The 21611-nt window shown below is 34.5% G+C and overlaps 3 protein-coding genes across 3 annotated transcripts in view; 1 reads left to right on the top strand and 2 right to left on the bottom strand.

Moving 5' to 3' along the window:
- Positions 1-1443: 1443 nt before the first annotated feature.
- On the bottom strand, positions 1444-2895 carry RabX5 (RAS oncogene family member RabX5). Its single transcript, XM_017631402.1, has 5 exons — positions 2672-2895; positions 2515-2616; positions 2009-2073; positions 1807-1940; positions 1444-1674 (listed from the first exon to the last, which is right to left on the bottom strand). The coding sequence occupies exons 1-5, from the start codon at positions 2893-2895 to the stop codon at positions 1444-1446; spliced, it is 756 nt and encodes a 251-aa protein (XP_017486891.1).
- Positions 2896-5576: 2681 nt separating this feature from the next.
- LOC108375291 (WD repeat-containing protein 78) lies at positions 5577-8875 on the bottom strand. Its single transcript, XM_017631393.1, has 4 exons — positions 8810-8875; positions 7336-8741; positions 5957-6169; positions 5577-5859 (listed from the first exon to the last, which is right to left on the bottom strand). Exons 1-4 carry the CDS (start codon positions 8873-8875, stop codon positions 5577-5579), a joined length of 1968 nt encoding a protein of 655 aa, XP_017486882.1.
- An 11022-nt stretch (positions 8876-19897) lies between these two features.
- Positions 19898-21611, top strand: part of LOC108375395 (uncharacterized) — a 174599-nt gene continuing 172885 nt past the window's right edge. Inside the window, exon 1 of the mRNA XM_017631522.1 lies at positions 19898-20155. Within this exon, the coding sequence (XP_017487011.1) occupies positions 20107-20155 (49 nt within the window). The 5' untranslated portion in view covers positions 19898-20106. The remainder of the gene's footprint in view (positions 20156-21611) is intronic.

Here is a 21611-nt window from a genome sequence, read left to right as displayed (position 1 = left end):
ATTTGGGGTGTGTCGGGAAACGTAAATAGCAAATGCAACACTGTATTTCCCGGATGAGAAGTTTGATATTTTTAATTAATAAGCTTTAATTATTTGTTTAGAGCCTAAAGTTTGCAAAATATTAAACGCAATAGAAACGAATATTACGTCCTTTGACAGTAGTAATAGATAGTAATAGAAAGTGTTAACATTTTATAAAACTTGTGATGAATGACCAAAATTTGTATCTTATAACTTAATTAAATCTGTTTAGTTTCTTCTTCTTGCTAGCGAACTTACCCCGTACCATTATTTCATTTCCTTAACAGAAAACTCGTTAATTAAAATTATTTAATTTTCATTCTTTTAAAGCAATTTTGAGCAACCCTGTTTCAGCTAGTAATTTTTCGAACTTCCGCACAATATTCGTAATTCGAAATGCTAATGCAACTCTGCGCTAGTTGAAAAATTACAAGAACAGGAAGTAAATTGATTGTGCCAAGACAAAGTGAAAAACTGTTAAAAGTTAAAGAATATCCGTAAATAAAAGCAGTGTAGCACGTTTGGTAGCTTTGGTAAAGTGTGTAATAAATCAAATATGCCCACCAAGTGTGTTAAAAATGCGCCTACAATGCCTTATTTTGCTTGAAAACAAGCGAAGCTTCTGCTTAGCAATGCATTGTATGGCGGGAAGGCAGAAGCGTCCTTTGGCTCTCTAAGCATTTTTTAAAAGCGTCATTTGTTAATAATGTTAAAATAGTTTGTGTGAAATGAAGTAAATAAATCAGCGTGCAAGTATTTGTTTAAAGCAAATTGATAGGGCGACGCGAAAATTCAGCAGTCAATGTGGCGTTGATGTTCTTGCAAAGATTTTCATAAGTGAAATAATTGGCCGCTTGCGATGTGTTGTGTAGTAGTGTGGTAAGTAGTGCTGTTTTTCTTCTACCTAGCACTGGCACTTGTTAATGTGTTTTTGGTATCAAAATTATTTATTTCCGCTTCCTTAACAAAATATCATTCCTTGTGTGTAAATAAATGTTCGATGTAAAACATATTGGTCATACATACATACGTATGTTTGTATATATAATTTATTACTTAAAATATAATTGTCTACAATTTAGTTAATCGTATATTATGCACAAAAGCATAAGCTTCTTTCCTTCGTCGCTTTATTTCCTAGATAGTTTTTGCGAAAATCTGAAAATAGAAAACATCGCACGCTTAGAAATAATTCCATGATGAAAAGGCATAATCGCTAAAACCGACTAGGACCAAAATTGCAAAAAATAATGTTAATTTATGAACGAAAAATGGAATAAGTTATTAATATTAATTTTTTCCATAATTAAAAAAAAAATAAATAGATTTTCTCAAAATTTTGTTTTCAAACTTTAGTGGTTATTCCTTGTGAACACAAAATTAAGCATATTTACTTATGTATATATGTATGTATGTGTGCAACTAACCGCATTGTTTTGATTTTCGTTGTAAACGCACCGCCACAGATTTCTCTAAAAAGTGGCGTTCTATAATTGCATCCTTGCATGCAGTCTCGTAGGATAGCGCGGCTACACGTTGAAAAAAATCCACAACCTTATAGCCAGTTCGCGCAGAAACTGACCAATATTCAGCTTTAATACCTTCAGCAACATCTGCGGCCAGACGTTCAACGCGTACAAATTCTTCTTTGGTCTGAGAAAAAATAAAATAAAAAATTACGAGTTTATCTAATTTAATGAATTTAATATGCAAAACGTTTTTTTTTTAATAACGTACATATGTATGTATGTGTTAAAATGCGTGTTACTATGCATATAAACTAACCAACATATCAGATTTGGTGCCAACTAAAAAAGTTAATGGCATTTGTATTGTATTAACAGCCAGTGCGCTTTTGAGCCATTTTGTTGCTGAATTCAGTGTTTCTGGTTTGGACATATCAAAAACGACTATAATAACTGCAAATAAATTTTGTAATAAAAACTATGACATTCAATAAATCAGCAGTCATTAACTGCCATCTCACCATTAGCATTTCGATAATAAGCCTGTGCAATGCATTTGAAGCGTTCTTGGCCAGCTGTATCCCACCTAGATGCAAAAGAAAATATTAAGAGAAAATCGTACTAAAAAAAAATTAGATCTTCGAAATTTTCATATGAACTATAATCCGCCTTATCCTGAGTTTCGCCTGAAAAAAAAATTTAACCGAAAATTTGTCATCCGTCCATCCTCATGATAAGACTGAATGTAAAATTTCCAGCTGAATCCGAATACGAAATCAAAATATAAGAAAGTAGAGCAATTTTTGAGATATAGCCAAATGTTTTGAGAAAAGTGCACTCTTTAATTGAAATTTTTTTTTTGATACACATAGTTGGTCAATCTTAAATTTCTTTTTGCACTAGTGAAGCTTAATTTTAGTACCTTAGTAGCTTAGGAACTATACATTGGGTTATCGACAATTAAAAAAAAAATACAATATGAAGAAAATTACTTATGGCCGCGGTGGAATAAATATTCATTACTCACATTTCAAGCGTGAAATTTTGCCCCAGCACATTAAAGTTCTCTATCTCAAAGTCGACACCAATTGTTGCTTTATATTTTTCAGCAAATTTATCGAAACAAAATCTAAAAATAGATATTAATAAAATTCTTTTCACAATCAACTAAAAACACCGCTTACCTATTCACCATTGTTGTCTTACCCACCGCCACATCGCCGATGAGTATAACTTTGCGTGGACGTAATTTTAATTTTGGCTGCCATTGCGATTCGAAACGTACTGCTTTGGAAAAATCCTTCACCTCGGCATATGGTGAGACGACGTCATTGTAGGGCGCTGGAAAAGCGCGTACCAATTGTCTTTCAGGCATCAAAAGCGGCAGTATGTAACGCGTTTGTGCCATTTTCTTTAATTAAATGTTCAATTGCAACTGGTAGCATGCGAATTTTTCGAAACATTAATCACACCAATCGTTTGCACTGAATAGGTATGGTTTATTTCGGAGAGATGCATAGGTGCTCTTCAAGCTTTGAAATTGCAAGTGATTCTCATACTAAGCAGAATATTGAAAACAAACCGCAAATAAGGTAATTTTTTGAACTTGAACGGCGTTTAATGCCAAACCGCAGCATTAGCCGAGAAATAAATAAATGAAACAAATAAACTTAATCGAGATGAAAATGCTGAGATTCTGAGTGAATTATATGTTTGTTGTTTATTGACTTTGCGCAAATGCAGGCCAGTTAGTTCTAAGCTTGGTAGTAACTGTTAAAGTTGTGACTAAGCGCTGTTTTCGACTTGGCAGTGAGTGTCGTGAAATCAGGAATCAAAAGTGAATGTTAATTAAACCATATCTTGGTCGCGCAGTTCGCACGGTTGCACTTGTACTACTAATGTTGTGTTTGATAAAACTTTGCGATATCAAAGAAAATTCAAAAATGCCAAGTAACAAAGTACGTACGTATGAACTACGTGGAAAACGTACAAGGTTTAATCAAAAGAATAAAAGTATGTAATGAACTTGTGTATGCAGAACTTATCACTGAATAAATTTGGAAGTGCGTCTAGTAAACCGTTACACCTAATATGCATTACAGTGTAGCAGATAAGCCAGTGTTTACGTATTTACTGCTAATTTAAATTCAAGGGTTTCAAAGGTTGGTTATTATTTAGTTAAATTTAACAAGGTACTTGGAATTGAGGTTACTAGAAGTGGCAGTGATTTTGTGTTTTCTGATTGCTATTCACCATAGATTGGCCACAAGTGTTTTTTTTGTGTACGGTTCAAGCGCAGTTCGCGACGTCCGGATATTTATATTTTAGTAGGCGAAAAACTTTGCGTGCCCTGGGTTTGTGTCCCGTCACGTAAAAACCCCTCCCAAGGAAAAGTTACAACAAGAACGACCACGGCAAACGTTTAAAGTACTAAGATTTGAGGGCATGCACCTGGTATGTCCCGACGGAAAGGCGCTTTTGTCCGGCTAGTTAATGTCCTCGCGAAGACCAAGGCAAGATACCAACGTCATCCAAGAAATGCGGTGGACGGGGCAAGACAGTCTTTAAGACAACTTATTATTCATAATAACCCCTTGATATCTCGTAGATCTGGCGCTCCAGGATGAAATATTTTATTTCCTTGTGAAATGGGCAGCTCTTATCGGGATTTATGTACATACATATATCAAGTCACATCATGGTCAGGTCGTCCGCACAGTAAATTTCGCAGGCAGATCTTGTTTAACAGAAGTGTCCACAACAATGGAGACAGCTCTCGTCATTGATGGCATCCTTGTTTGTTATGTTCAACGATTCGCATTCAGTCCTCACTAAGGAGGGGCGTCCAGTAGAGCCTCCCTGAGCTGTTGAAATAATCGAATTATTGGCCCATACCAACCTGTCCTTTTTCGTATTGGCGAAGATTTTGCTAGCATCTGCCTTACAGGGCGATTCTGGCAACTGTCTTTCAACTCACCACAATCTTTCGAAAGGAAATTGCCAATTCTGTCAACTATCTTGAAAGCTACCTCTGCTAACGAGGAGGTCTTAGTGTTATGATATTGGCATAGCAACAAGTTTTTTAAAAATTAAATTAAATTAAAAAATATATAAATTTTTCCTTTCAAAAAATTAAAAACTAATGAATAAAAAAATTATATTTAAAAAAATAAAATGAAAACAAAGTAAAAATAAATAAAAATATTATTCTTAATTAAATAAAATTTAAGAAACATTTTCTTTTTAAAACAAAAACATTTAAAAGTTAAAAAAAATAAAAAAAAATTAAATACAATTAAAATAGAAAAAATAAATAAAATAAGATGCAAAAAATTTAATGAAATAAAAACACATTTTCTTAAAAAAAATTAAAAAAATAAAATTAGCAGAAAGAAAAAATACATAAAATAAATTCCTAACAGTTAAATAAATTTTTTAAAAACAATTTGCTTTCTTAAGCAATAAAGTCTAAAAATTAAACTAAAATCAGTTCCTTATATTTTGAATGAAATTAAAAAATATTCTTTTTGAAAATTAAAAGAACAATTAATTATAAAAATTTAATTGAAAAAGGCAAAAAGCATAAAATAAGCTTCTAAAAATTAAATGATATTAAAAAATATTTATGTATACAAAATTTAAAAAAAAATTAAAAATCAAAAAAATATAAATAAAAAAACCGCCGACCGAGACCTGAATGAGACAGCTTTTTTCTAAGACTTTTGTGCAAGAATAACAAAAATCGTTCGAACTATCTTGCCATCTGTCTTTCATATGTCTTACGAAAGACTTTTTACTATCTTAGCCAGACAACAGGGACAGAGAGGGCAATAGTCTGGACGCAGCGGAAATTCTTTTCATGTCACCGTATAAGTTCTGTAAGGAACTCCGTCAGGATCATTTAATGCATTCTGCAACGCCCTCTAAATAACTAACTCTCATTCTTTTAGAATATTTCTAAAGAGAGACTCTCTCAAAAACTAAACCAAAATAAGTTTTAATCAACTCTAATTTTTATTATGCCTACACATTTATTATTACATATGAGATTAGTAAAAAAAAAAGCTTTTGAATTATTACAACTAAATTTTAAGTTATCTCTACAGTTGTTCTCTCTATAGTTTCAGTATGTGATTTTTTACTCCTTTTACCATGTTTTTTGATCCTGTATCTAACATGTTCTGTGTAGCCAAAGAAACCGAGACTCTTAACTTTGTTCTTCATTTCCTTATTATTGGAGAGCAAGTTGAGTATAGCTTTCTCCAATTGATCATACTGATAGTATGCGGGAAACGGCATATCTTCGAAGGCAAGCATCAAAACGTTACCAGCTTCATTGCCAACAGCTAATGAGCGACCACAAAGCGACAAACTAAAAAAAAAATGAGGTTAGAGTAAGACTATGAAAATTATTAAAAAAATTAAATTAAATATATATGTATGTATAAGAATAAATGTCAATTACTCACTCACAACAGGTGTAGTACTCCCCATTGATGCTAGTCGACGACATAGGCCGCAATATGCTTTGCTTAATATCCCAAACATCAACATAATTTCGACTCAACGAAATTATAATTGTGGAATGTGTACGACTCCAATGGGCGCAGTGAATGGGACCTATATGATGCTTCAAAGTGAATATTGGTTGAAAAATACCATCCAACCAAATATTTAATGACCTGTAAAGAGATTTTAAGAGAATTGTTAATGCAAAAGAGTGCTGTTGTTTTCACACTAAATATTAGGAATTTATCGAATGATATTATCAGTATTGATATCAGTATATGTATCTAATATACATTAGGGTGCATCACTCTCCATAAAAAAAAATAAAAAGAGAACAATATGGGAACTAAAGTCTCAGGAACGCTCTGGCAGAGAACGAAACGAGAACAAATATTCTATGAGAAATAATTATTTTTTTAAAGCGCAGCATTAGTTTAAAATATTTGAATATAAAAATTAATCAAAAAGAACTGAAAGATAATTATGCAAATTAAGTTAACGAAAAACTTAAGACACGAAATTTTTTTTTATATTTTTTTATTTTAACAAAAAATTAAAATTTGTTCCATAATAGTTAGTTAAATAATAAACGATGTAGAAGTTGAAGTGATGCAGGTCTCCTCTGGCTTAGAATTAACAATCATGGTTCTCACTGACACGATTTTTCATCTCAACACGCAGACGTGTCTTCCCATCTGCCTAGGAGCTCTGCCGTCCTGAATCTTCTGGACGCGGACTACAGAAAGCCTGCGGGCTGATCACGCTCTTTCGTTGTATTCGGAACCCACCACAAGATAACTTGGTTATTAGGTACTAGGACTTCTAGGTCTAAATAGATGTCATCTATCCCAAGCGCTTTGAAAAGTGTGAAGTCAGATGTACAGCCCTATTCCGGTTTTGCAACAGAATGACAATTGATCATCCTTCATTGTCGTGATTTTGTCATTGTCGTTGCACGTTGCCGTTAGTAAAAAAAAATCTTAAAAATCAACGCGAATTCCTAACTGCCTGAAACTTGCACTGTCATGTACTTTAATTTGAATGGGCTACCAAACTAAGTAAAAAGTTTGAAATTTTAATTACAATTTTTTGAAATTTGGCGAATTTTTATAAATCTTATACAAGGTTTGAAACTCTGAGTTACATATGTAGTTTTCGTTGTAGTATGCATTAACAATATTAAAAAAAAATTACAAATAAATGGTCGAAACTGGTGAGGGTGTAGTGTGCCTAATTATGTGACCACCACTGTAGATACATATGTATTTAAACCAAAAGCGTTATTTAGTTGCGGGGAAAAAATCTTTACCAGCTAACCGCATCGGTTGAAATCACTCACCAATCATTGCCGCAGGTCAAATACAATTTCGGAGACCACGGCGAGAAGTCCATAGCATTTGCGCCAGCCTCTTGCACCTGCAACACCGACAAGTGTTGCCGTGGATAGTGTGTAGAGCATTTGTGTAGAGAACCCTCATCCGTGAGTGCATAATAAATATCACTTTGAATGGGACTCAAGCAGAGGTTTAAGCCCTGTGGATGCCGATTAGCTTGTAGTAACTCACGCGTTCTATCTAATTGTATACCTTCGGGCTTTGCCTCGATGCGATCCAACAAAACAAGCTGATTCGCCAGTAAGTGTGGACTATTAATTATGCTATATTTTGTAACGGCACCATCACGCGATAACGCCAAAAATGGTTCAGTAGCGTAATTTTCGCCAATCGTATCGCTTTGCGAAATCCATTTTATGGCCACAATCGGCTCACAATTATGTAGAGAACGGCGATGAGTACGAGCTATTGGCGGTGCCTCGAGCTCAGTTATATTCAGCACTTCAATTGTGCCATCCGACAAGCCGACGGCCAGCAATTGCGGGTTATAGGGCGAGAACTCCACAGTCATGACGGGTATGCGATATTTATATTGCCGCTCTGGGTTGACTGGATTTTTAATAGACCAAATGCATACACAACCATCGGAATTTGCATTATCATCCCTGAATGTATACACGCCATACGCGACAGCGAGTATATCGCCATTGCGTGGACACCAGCTGAGATCGGCCACAGCTTTTTGCTTATCACCGGCCAGTGTGTGTGGCAATTGAAAGCGCCAAAGCAATTCGACACGATAACGGTAGCTAACCTGTGTTGCCAGCGGATCGGGCAGACACATATTACGAAATCGCCGCTGCTGTCGCTCGAATACATTGCCGGCTAGCGCGCGCATGGTAAGCATCAGCGCCAAGCGAAAACTTTGCTGCTGATTGATGTCGATGAATGTATCTCTGCCTTCTACCCTATAAGTGGTGATCTCCATCTTCTTGTGCTCATCCAATTCAACACTTTTTGTTGTAGCTTGTAGGTCCTTATAGGTGTCGAACATTTCGAAATTCGACACATATGAAGCGACATTGTCGGTGCGTATGCGTTCGGTATTCACATCGCGACTCTTATACAGAAGTGCAGTGGTTTGTGCTTCGGCGTCGATGGTGCGACGTCGTCTACCTTGCGCGGATGTAAGGTAGTCATAACGTTCATTATCCTCTGCAATCGCCTTACCTTCGTCAGTGTTTGCCAACACAGTTAAGCTGCGCTGTTCGAACAGCAGAATTTCACTAGTTTTCCAAAGTGTCACCTTAATATGCTTAGGCTGACGCGTGGCCGAGCCGACCAAGGAGCGGCCGCATTGTAGTGTTGTCGCAAAAGTCTTGAAATTATCGAGTTGCTTACTCAAAGTTATCTATGGTAATGTGTAAATAACTAGAATATTAAGCGTCGAATTAATTTGCAAATTCTTAATAAACCTACACCTCTTTGAATATCCGCCAGCGTTACACGCATGGGATCCATTTTGATTGTTGTATTGTTGGCCATTTCAATTGAATAAAATAACTATTAAGAAGCTTCTTATACCTTATTTCTTATTTTTATTTTCATTTCTATTCCAGATTAATAATGTGCAATAACCATGAAAGCGAATCAATTTTCGCCGAAAGCAAAGCAGTCTAGGCTTGTTTTTATGTCTAATAAAATGTTATGACAACAATTTGTGGTTGCTGGGAGATTACCAAACATCACTAAGGTGAAATGCAACGGCAGATGGGGTAAGTACATGCACATATGTATATGTATGTATATTAGGGCGGGTCAAGTTTTACGGGATATTTTTTCCGACTATGCGCGTATAGCACACAAGGATTCTACGTGTAATTCTAAGAAAACTTGACGATGAAACCATGTGTCTAAAATCAATTTGGAGTTCACCAAATTGTGAAAATAGGTTTTTAGCATTTTGCTGTAGTGTCGTAAAGAAGTGCGTAGATTTTGTATAAAATCATGCTATAAGGGGGTTTTTGGTATGAAAAATCCATTTCTGCAGTTATCTTTTTCTTAAAACTTCCACCAGAGGGTGCAACAGTGGAAATGTTCACAGTTTCTTCGAAACCTATTTTCGCAATTTGGTAAACTCCAAATTTACTTAGAATTACACGTGGAACCCTCCTATGCTATACGCGCATAGTAAAAAAAAAAATTTTCCCGCCCTAATGTGTGTACTTAAAGAAATATACTTGCGTACTCTTATGTTCGAAAATGTTATAAATGGCTGATGGTATTTTTTCCATCTTTGCTTTAATTGCGGGCTGGCACATGGGCATAGATTTGTAAAACGACGAACTACTATGTGGCCTCTGTCGCAAAAACGCTGCAAAAATAAAAAACTTCCATCAAAGCGCTTGATAAAGTGAAAATAAAATAAAAGAGTTCGTATCTTAAGTCTTTCGTTGACTTTATTCGCATAGTTATGTCTCAGTTTTTTTTTATAATTTTAATATTCAAACTTTTCAAACTAAGTAAATGCTATGTGAAAAATATTGTTTTCGCTTTCTTTCTTCGCGAATAGTTCAGAGAAGATTAGTTCCCGTTTCGTTCGCTGCCAGAAAGTTCCTAGGACTCAAAGCTCCCAAATTGTTCTCCGATAGAAAGAGAAAGCTCCTTAGACTTTTGTTCCCGTTTTGTTCTGTGTCAAAACATTCCGGAGAATTTTGTTCCCATTTTTTTCTCTTAAAAATGTTCCCGAAAGTATTGTTATTGCATTTTATTCTCTTTGGGAACGTTCCACGACTTTTAGTTTCGATCATGCCTTTTGTACCTGCCGCCGTTAATTCAAATTCATATTTCTACTATTTGGTTCTCATAAGTGCACTGAGCCAAAAGCACAATGGTTTTTTCAACCAAGTTATGGTTTGATTTTTACATGGTCAATAAGCCGATTGTAAGAAATGTGATTCAAGTTGAACATTTGTGGCTGAACGAGCAGAGGTGCTTGCTGTCATTTGTTGGCTTCCAGCAGTACGAATGCCGTCAGCGCGATACATATTTTTTTTTAAATTTTTTGTTTTTCTTAATTACGAAAAAGCCTCTGTGAAGTGCAGAACCAAATCAAACGATGAAGAAAATTCATTAAAGTTGGACATTTGGAGACAGATTTATAAAGCGACTGTAGCTGAGTGTGTAGAGATGCTTGCTGTTAGTTGCTAAGCTTGTCAGAGGCAACGTGTTAAAATAATAATAAAACTGTTTGTTTTGTTTCTCCGAATTATGAAAAGGCATCTGTGAAGTGCAGAACATAAACTTATTCAAACGATAAATCGCCAACCGAAAGTTTGGTTAATGTAGACAAAATTGTGGTTAATATTACCAAATCATTGCTGAAAATATCAACCAAGGCATTGATTCCTTTTCAAGTTTGAATTTGGTGATATTAACCAATTTTGGTTGATTTTCTCTCAACCCAAACAATTTGAAACAAATCCAACAGATGAAATGTGAACCCCGTCCGTTTTGGTATGGAACGCCCCATTTACTTACATATGTAAACGAGCGCACCAAGTAAAAGATTAATAAAAATTGCATATTTCAGACAAGTTCATTTCAAAACAGCACGCGATGTACATATATACATATAATATAATTACGTATCTACATAAAAATATGCGCATACATACATACAATACCATTTAATTTATTCCGTTGTAAGGAAAACATAGTTCACCTGTGGAGTATATACCATTGGTTGGATAAGTGTACTATGTACACACCCGTATAACTAAGTAAATACATATATATATATCTTTATGTATGTATGTAATATTTAGTATACACTACCCACACTCGATTTTTTTTTTTATGTAAATAAAGAGTTTTATTTTTAAAGCTTTAACTGTGTTGTTGGTGGTGTTAGCAAGTTTTGCGCTTCGATAACTCGCAAATTTAGTTTATGCAACTCATTACATTGCAAACATATTGCATTAGATACGCTTGCTTTGGCCCAGCAGCGCAACAAATGCCAAGAATAGTAGATTGGGGCACATGAACATATGGAAAATCTTTTAGCTGGCACGCAATGAGCTCTTTGCTTTTAATTTATGAATTAATGTAAAATATCTTAACTTTTGGCTTAAAGCGAGAGCTATAAAGCTTGCTTTGCTCTAATGTCTTCTATGTGCCGAATCTAGTTATACATATACGAGTACTAATGCATTCCATGGTATACACATATCGTCGTTTAAAGTACAACACTGCGTATCGTCGTTCTGCAAAACCGCGTAATTGAAATTTTTTTGCCAATGATTGGATTTGCTCATACAAGCTCTTGGCTCAAGACTTATCCATTCATCCTGCAATATACATGCTAGCCAGATATGCGATTGCTTAATAATAAAATTATAGTTTAAAAAACTAAAACCTCGCTATTATAATTTCCATTCGTACTGTCATCAGGTATGAAACTTGAGAATAGAAATCGCTGCATCTTTTAGGCGCATCAATATTACATATGTAGTTACATCCCCAGCTAATAAAAGGGAGGTAAAAAAAAGTAAGTGTGCCTGGGCCACACTGGAGAAGTGAAACTTACGTTACATATCTATTTTGTCTTGTAACCAATGTACATACATACATACATCTGCTTATGCTTAAGGTTGTATTTTTTGTCTTTTCTATCTAGATCCCTACCTCTATAAATAATCGATAACAAAAATCGATAAAAAAATCGATAACAAAAATCGATAACAAAAATCGATAACAGAATCCATAAATAACCGATAACAAAATCGATAAATAATAGATAAGAAAAATCGATAAATAACCGATAAAAAAATTGATAAAATCTCAATGAAAAAATTGATAACAAATTCGATAAAAATATCGATAACAATATTGATAACAAAATCGTTAAAGATATCGATTATTATATCGATAAGTTCCGAAAATATCGATATCAAAATCGATAACAATATCGATAGCAAAATCGATAAAAATATCGATTATTATATCGATAAGTCCCGAGAATCCCGAAAATCTCTAAAATTCCGAAATAGTTCCCGGATGAGCTCTGCAACTCCGTCCATATCCTTTTCTTTATAAGTACCATTATTTTAATCTTTCTTCCTCTAGGTTTATCTTTACTTTTATCGGTATTCTCATCTTCACCTTTTTTCCTTGTATTTATCTTTGTTTTTACTTTTATGTTTATCATTTTCTTCGTCTACATATTCCCCTTCACCTTTGCCCTTATACATATGCGTAAAGTGTCTTCATTTTTGCCTTTATCTTTACGCTTCTTTGTTTTTGTTTTTTTTTTATTTTTACCTTTGCCTTTATCTTTTTCTTTATCTATGTACGTACTCACCTTTACTTTCATCTTTGTACCGGTCTTTTTCTAAGTGTTATTCTTTAACCATTTATTAGCAAGTTTTTTGTTAAATTAATACCATGTGATACGCGGTTTTGCATTTTGTTGATACGCGGTTTTGTACTTTAAACGACGATATGTATCTATTTGTATGAATGCAAGTAAGCTCCTGTGTACTTTACTTTCTTTGTTGTCAGTGAAGCGTGGTTGGCTATACAGAGTATGTACATAGATATGCGCCATATCAGCGAGTAAGCGTTGATGAATGCAGGCAGGAAACGAGTTGAAGAAGAATTGCGTTCAGGTTCAGATAACACAACACCACACTGGCTATGTTGATTATGCTGGTTGGTGGTTGATGGCGTTGTGCATTGACACAGCGCTGGTCGTGGCGGCGGTGTTCTTGTTGTTGTTGTTGGTGGTGGTGGTGCTATATCCGCGCTAGAACTTGGCCGACACTTACTACTATTAGCCATTTGATACAAATGTGAACTGAAATTGTACGAGTACATACATACATACTTGAGGTGGCGGCGGTAGTGATATTGTTTCTTCACCTGTACAATTAGCTAAGAAAGAAGAAGAAGAATGAAAAAACTAAGGTGTGCAACTGTTCATTTGTCTGCTGTTCAACTTAGCATGTCCGCTCCCGCTTTACCAATCTTGTTCTTTTTGTTTTTGTACATTACAAGCCATTGCATGGACTCGTATATCTAATAAATTTGTCTATTCGTAATGCCTTCTTGCACGACTTAATGAGTATATAACTTTACGAAGAATATTTACTCGAATGTGAAATTACTTATGTATCTACGTATATATTTATTCATATGTCTGTGTATGTACTTAGATATTTATTGCGAAAAATTTACACATCCACAATTTAATGTTAGCTTAATATCGTAGAATAATTGGCGTAATTTGTAAATAGTTACTTCTTACCTTTATACTTTATTAAACTCTAATGGGAACCATGTCGACAACGATAAGAGCAACAACATCATAAAAACGATAAAAAATCGATAGCTTCAAGACATTGTGCTGATGTCAATTTAAGAATGAGAGGCAGAAAATGAGACAGCAATTAAACGGTTTGACGACCGGGACGATTACTTGCAAGATCACTTTATAGGTGGAGGGCGCACTTCTCACACAGGAATAGGAAATTAAAATATATTTACCCTATCTCGACGAACTAAAGTTATGCTCTACAATTCTCTTCTCATATCCATCTTTTTATAAGTCGAAAAACTATGAACGCAGACTAACAGAAATACTTTAAGTAAAATCTATGTCATTGTTCGCGTAGGCTATGGGTACCCGAGAAGATTGGATGACGAACTGAACGCGTCACCGGTGTGGAAATTCAATGGACAATGAGAATAGTTGGGACCCGCTTACGAAAGTTTTCAGTGATTGCAACTTTTCGAGGTCAAACTTTCTTCGCACAGCCTTTCATTGCACGGATACGGTAAGCGATCCTTCACAGCACGCACTTCAAGAACGCTCGAAGCGTATCTTTAGTTTATCACAACGTGATTAACATTTTTCATTCTTAGATCAGGGACGCTCAAGTGAGTTTACAGGTGTTTCTATGGTGGTGTCTGATGTTACTAACTACCATGTTCTCTCTACTGTCGGAAGTATTCTGGTTGCAACAAAATTTCAACTCGACTTTCCCACTTTTATGTTAAAGTCGCCAAAATCAATTTTAACATCGTGGCTTGGAAGCGCGCATATGCTTCTATAGGCGTTCATAGAAGCGCTCCGTTGTCTCATAAGCCTTTATGTAGATTGTGGCGATTCGATCACTGATTGGAGTGACCTGAAGGCAAGGTGTCGGAGTTGTCCCCCAACCACAAATTTCACTCCAAATGTATTGTGTCCTAATAGATTTCGTATGCTCCAAATTTTTTGTAGCCATATCCCGTCCATCGCATCTCCTGTAGTGCAATGATATTAGATTGGTTTTTCTTTATGATATCCAGTTGTTCCGTTCAGGAAGGTCTGAAAATTTCATGGTGTATTCGTAAATCGTAGTACCCTTTGACGTTGAGGTGCATAATTATTCGATGCTTGCTTGGTATTTTCATTGGAATGTTTTTTTTTTTTACGTGGGGAGTTAACAGCGCAGAACCCATTGCAAGTCTTTTGAAAAATAAGTCAAAGACAGTAGGCAAGATGGTTTGAAAAATTTTGTTTACTCTGGCACGAAAGCCTTACAAAAATGCTATCTCGCCAACTTTTGTGGTGAAAAGCTCTTTTGACAGAACGCGCTTCAGCATATTCCAAATGGATGCATCTCCATCATTTTGCTGGCGCTGCTACAACAGTTGCCGGGTGCGCAAAGCACTGGAGTGCCATTCGAAATATCGGAGGTTCAAATCCCCGGGAAGCGGGTTTTTTTTTAACTTTTAATTTCATGTTTTTCTTATTTTTATGCAATTTTCCTTTAAGCTTTAAATTTTATGGATTGAAAAAGAAAAATAATTAATTAATTTCATTTAATTTTTAAAAACTTATTTTAGTATTTTTGTCCGTTTTTCAGTTATTATTTTTTAATTCAGTTTCGTTTAATTTTAGATCTTTTTGATTTAAAAAGAAAAATATATTTTTTGTTTAACCTTTTAGCAACCTCTTTTATTTTGTTCTTTTTTTATTTAATATTTGGATTTTGTTGTTTTAAAAGGAAACTTATATTTTCTAAAATCATTTCATTTTTGGAAACTTATTTTATTTATGCTTGCTCTTTTAATTTGATTTTTTCTTTTTTATTTATGTTTTCTTTTAATTTTTAGTCTTAAAAAGAAAAATATAAATTATTTTAAACTTCATTTTTAGAAAACTTATTGCTAAAAGACAAACATATTGGTGCTCAGACATCCTCGTAAGCAGGTATTTCAGTTAGACTTTCGGAACCCGAAATTCGGATGACAGAAAAGGGCTTTTAAGTTAGACCCCACACCGGTCGATTACCGTTTCACGCACATTAACCTAACCGAATATAAATTCCTAGAGGGTGATTTAATTATGCTTACAGTGCATCTATAATTTTTCATTTGTACGATAATTTTAATTTGAAAACATTAGAACCAGCAAAGCGTAAACTTTTAATGTCGAAACATAACAAGCCAACTTTGTACACACATATATTCTTTTTATATACTTTTATGTATAAATCCAAACATAATTTATGTCTGTATTTGCAGCGTATTTTCCATGATAATGAGTGCATTTGCTTCTACATATTTGTGTGCAATTATGTACTTTTTTGAGCTTAGAAAAGTTGACAGACACATTTGGTTGAATGTGCATTATGAGTGCTTCTATACATACATATGTATGTATGTATCTACTTATACATGTATCCAACTAGCAACTTTTATGTCAAAGTAAAATGCTATCTTTATGCTGATGTATGCGCCGCCATAGCAAATTAACTCAAAAACATATGATTTTAAGTGATAGAACACATTAGTTCACTAGTAGATAGTTATGAGTATGTGCATACATACATAGGTATTATGTACATTAGAACGTACCAGAAAAAGAGTACGTTCGAATCTAAAGTATGTATTTTGGTAAGAAAATTTCGGAAACAATTTTTTATGTGCAAACATATTAGCTCTCAGTATGGGTTAAATTTGCTATAACCCAGCAGAAAATTTGTAACTACATCTTATGTGTAGAAATGACCATTTCTGCTTCAAGGCTATTTCAGGTCCATTTCGAGACAAGTTCACGACTAGGTAACAGCATTTCGGGATAATTTTAGGACAATTTAGGGACTAGTTCAGGATCATTTTGGGACTAATAAGGGACTATTTCGCGGCCGTTTAACGACATGTTCGAGATAATTTTGGTACAGGTTCAAATTTTTTAGCGTTTCGGGGGTTGTTTCACGACTATCTCAGGACTATTGTGGGACTAGTTCTGCACTATTTGTAACTAGTTGAGGACTATTTCACGACTTTTTCGGGACTGATTCAGTACTATTTCTGGGCCATCTTTTTGGGACTAATTTAGGGCTATTTCAGGAGCATTTCGGGACAAGTTTGGTATCATTTAGAAACTAGTAAGGAACGATTTCAGGATCGTTTCAAGCCTTGTTCGAGGACAAGTTCACGACTTTTTCAGAACTACTTCAGGGCAATTTGAATAAACAGAAATGAAAATAATACCAGATACTGAGAAAGCTTCCGTTTTTGGTTTAGTTTTGCGCGAGTACAAAATGCATTGTCAGGAACGTTCCCACAAAAGAATCAAACACTAACAAAAGTATCGAGAGCAGTTTGAACGGAAACAAAATGAGAACAAAAGGGTTAGGGAACGTTTCCTTAAAGAACAAAATGGGTGCAAAACTCTCGGGAATGTTCTCAAGAAGAACAGAATGAGAACGAAACTTTCGGGAACGTTTCAGGGAGGATCAAATATGAACAGAAGTCTGGAAAACGTTTTGCGAGAGAAGAAAAACGAGAACAAACGTTTTGAGAACTTAACGTTAAGAATGAGAGGCTCGTATGCGTGTTGGGATATAAAATCGTTTCAGTCAGATTGTTTATCATTAGAAATTTTTAATTTCCTGTACAAGAGAAGTTCGTGTCTTAGGTCTTTCGTTGACTTAGTTAGCATAATTATCTTTCGGTTATTTTTTGAATAATTTTAATTTTCAAACATTTCTAAATAATGGAAAGGTATCGGAAAAACTCCTTCATCCTTCGCGTATAGTTCAGAGATGATTTGCCCCCATTTTGTTCTCTGTCAGAAAATTGCCAGGACCTTAGTTCCCAAATTGTGATTCGAGATTGTTCCCGTTTTGTTCTTTGTCAGAACGTTCCGGGAACTTACGAACCCATTTTGTTCTCTTAGAAATGTTTCCCAAAGTGTTGTTTCCATTTTGTTCTCTTTGGGAACGCTCCACAGGGTTTTGTTCTTATACCATTCTCGTTGAGAACGTTCTCGACAGTTTTGTTCTCACTTCCGTTCTTGTAAAAACAATTCCGAAGGCTTTTTTTCTTATTTCGGTAAGGGTTTTTAAGCGATCTTGGGAACGAAACTACGAGAATGGCTTTTAGTTTCGAACATATCTTTTGTTCTAACCTAACCTATTTATGTATGCAACTGAATCGCATAATGCTTTGACATGCCGTACACAGATGTTTGCGAATCGTTTTTTATACCTTTCATGAACATGAAATCACATTAAAACTTTGATCCGATGCTTTTAAGTACCAGAAGAATTCCCATGAAAACGAATACTTAAAGGACTAGAACGTCGACATATAGTCTCCATACCACTAATTGTTCAGATATGCGTTTTTTATATAATTCCTCTATATAAGAATTGAGTTTTTACGTTCCAATGTTCATTGATCTACCCCGTTCGAGTACTTACCCACTAGATCTCAGTTCGTATGAACCAAACACCCCATCCTAATGTTAAAAAATTAAAGCTCGCCAAAAATTATGGAAATCTTGCAAAAATTTCGATTATTCGTTTAGAACTAAATAAACAAAAATTGGTTGTCGAAGGCAGCTGGCACCGCTAGGTTCGGCCACTTATACTCAGGGGTGTACGGCGAGCTTTTTTTTTTTTTTGATTGCGTGTAAGGTGGTACGGTCTAATGTACATACATATGTACATATGTAACTGTGTGCAATAAACTTTAGTTCCTATTTATTGTTGCCAAAGTTGAACTGTGCTACGCAATGAGACCGCTATACATTATTTCTTTCAATGCGGGATCCATCAGTGACGGACTGCAATTGAAGTGCCAGCAACACGGCAAAGGCAACAGAGGGGGAGGGTAGAAAAGTTAAACAAAGTAAAAAATGGAACGTCCAAAATCACTGAAGCGTTTTCTCTTAGCATAAACCATATATGCCATGCCATGAATGTATGTACATATGTATGTAGATATATTTGCAATTTCATAAGTACTTATGTACATACATATGTATGTATGTTCGCATGTACATAGATATGTATGTATGTATGCATTTTTTTATGTTCATTTTAGCCCAGTTACTTACACAGTACGTGTATCCACTCGCAACGCATTCTGTTCCATTGTCTGCGTATATTTCGATAACGTTGGGGCATTTGCTGAAATTTACTTTTTATTCGTTAATTAGTCGTGGCATGGCTCAGAAGTCAGCTCCAACGGTTGTTTCCGTACGATTTTTCGTTTGTGTGTTGCTGCACAAGAACTTATCGAAAAAGTATAGAAATCAAAGAAAATTAAATGTAATTAACGGAAGTTTTAAAAAAGCGTACTGTATGGCAAAACAAAAAGAAAAAAACTAAATAAATAAAATAAAATAAAACCACTGTCATAAAGTACGCTTTGGCACAGAAGTGTACTGAGCCGAGCTAATGGCAGGCACACAAAGTACAAACTGTTAAGTTACAAAAAAAAAAAAAACTAAAAAAAAAACCAAGTGTTAAAGCTATGAAGAAAAACAGCATGTAAGCAGCGTATAAAAAGTGTCAATGTCGCTTAGCTTCCGAGCGACTCAACTTTCTTAAGCAGTAAAACAGCAAAAAAAAAAACACTAAACGAGCGCAAAGCGACCGTCGAAGGTTCGATTTCTTTTCACTAGCTACCGCCGAAAGGTTCTCGGGCTGCAGTTGGTTGTGCTCTGCTGTGCTATGCGCCAGCTGTTGTCGTCGCATTTTGTTATTGTCGCAGTTGCTGGTCATTCGTGGTACGTGTGGCACGTGCCAGCCAAGGTGTTGCAGCTTTAACGCTTATCATTAGATATCGACCAAGTGACCGGTATTCGATAGCTTGCGCGTGCGCACACGCTTTTGTGCTTCAAACACTGACTAACCGATGATTAAACGTGTGTCGTGTTGCTTAAAGCTAAGCATTTGGCTTGCCGGCTTGGTTGACAAGTTATGTTGTGGCGTTGTGTTCTGTGCTGGCGGAAGTGCATGCAGCTCACAATCGGTTGGGAGTAGTAAATATTAAATCGCATGGTATATTTATCGGTGCTTTATAATAATTATAAATTATGAATAATATTTATTATGTTGTTTTACCTACATACGTACGAATCTACTTACATACGTGCAAGTAGGAAGTGAATTTGCAACTATTGTGCTAGTCGCTCCTGTGAAATTGTTGATTATTTTAGTGGCGGAAAATTTGAAATGTGCAAAAAGTGCACCTAAGCGTGCTTTTAATAAATAACTAATAAAGAGGTGCTCAAACAAAAAAAAATTAAGACAAATATAATGAACTAATTTAAAATATTAAACTTTTTATTTGTAAATTCTTTGTGTTGTATTGACGAGGTGCATTAATTGGTTGTGAATACTAGCGCAAATTTTTGGTACTAAAATTATTGCTGAATTTTTGTTTAATTTATCTTTGTAAATTCAATATGTCAAGTTAAATCGAAAACAATGCTGCTCTTCAAAAAATTATGCCGCATTAATGCTACAAATAGTAATGGTAAGTCTTTTTTCTTTTAAATTTACTTTGAAGTTGCCTAATTCCTCTAATAGGACAATTCTAGCAACCGTCTTTAAATCCACCCGTCTTTCGAAAGACACAACTCTGGCATCGAACGCGAAAGCTCTCTTCTGTATTTTGAAAAAAAAAAAATAATTGAAAGATCTGCCAAGGAGGTCTGGCGTTATTCTGTTTGTCTTTTAGCAACAAGTTTTATAAAAATTAAACTAAATAAAAAATATAAATTTTTCTTTTTAAAACAAGCGACGAATAACTGTTACCCAGTTTTTTTTTTTTGAAAAATAGAATATAAAGAATACATAGATTTCGCGAAAAAGGTATTTTATCGTTAATTTTCCATAGATTTTACTTTAATTTATTAATTAGTTTTTAAATTTTAACCTTTATTTCGGTTTACCAGCGGTAAGCACTTTTAGAGAAAAGCGCAAGCGGCACGCGAGTCTTCGTCGGTTAATTTATTCCATATCTTCTGTAACCATAGGCGAATTTTCTCCACTTTGAGTCCTCTATAGTCACCCTTTTGTCCAAAATAAGGTCTCATACTCAGAAATGGAATGGACTCGGAACTGGTGACTAGGACGGTAATTCATTTGACCTACCCTATACCTTTTTTCGTTTTTTTTTTCTTTTTTATGCAAAGTCTAAGAAAAATCACCCAAAAAAGACTTTCGTGCATGTACTCATCTCCCAAAGCTTACACTGCTGGCAAATGCAAATAAGGATTAAAATTTTAAAACTAATTAATAAAATTAAAGTAAAATCTATAAAAAAAAAAAAAATTTTATTCGCAAAATTTGTAAAGGACCCTTCTATTAAAAAAACTGCGTAACAGTTATTCATCGCCATGCTGTAGAAGCTAAAAATTAAAAGGAAATGAAATGAAAATAAGAAAAATTATTAAAAAAAAAAAAATCTTTTTTGAGCAATAAAAGCAATTTAATAAAAAATAAATAAATATAAAAATAAAAATTATAAAAAATATTTTTCTTTCAAAAAGAATACAATCTGAACATGTATAGAAAATTAAATTAAAAAAAGAAACAAATTATTAATTAAAAAATATGTAAAAAAAATGAGTTCCTAAATTAAAAGAGATTAAAAGAAACATAAATTAAAATAAAAAAAGTATCTCAACTTATTTTCAATGTATTTTCATTCGAGATAGGGTGTTTTTGAACTCAATTCTAAGATGGGGCGTTATTCAACAAAATTCTGAGATAGGATGTTTTTCAATAAAATTTGAAATATGGCGTTTTTCAATCAAATTCTGAAGTAGGGCCTTCTTGAAAAGTTTTCTGAGATAGGACGTCACATCCGGCTTTTTAAATATCCTAATTTAAAAATGCAAAAAATGCGATTTGTTCATATTTTCGAGGTTATTTAGAAAAACAAGCCCCGCATTTTCTCGCCCGAGAAATACCAAGCTTCGCGAATA

This window comes from Rhagoletis zephyria, unplaced genomic scaffold (genome assembly GCF_001687245.7).
Source record: "Rhagoletis zephyria isolate East Lansing unplaced genomic scaffold, Rhagoletis_zephyria_1.1 Rzeph_scaffold_00093, whole genome shotgun sequence".
NCBI classification, from domain to species: Eukaryota; Metazoa; Arthropoda; class Insecta; order Diptera; family Tephritidae; genus Rhagoletis; species Rhagoletis zephyria.
Note: the sequence above shows the minus strand (reverse complement) of the source record. Positions and strands in the feature narration are given on the sequence as shown.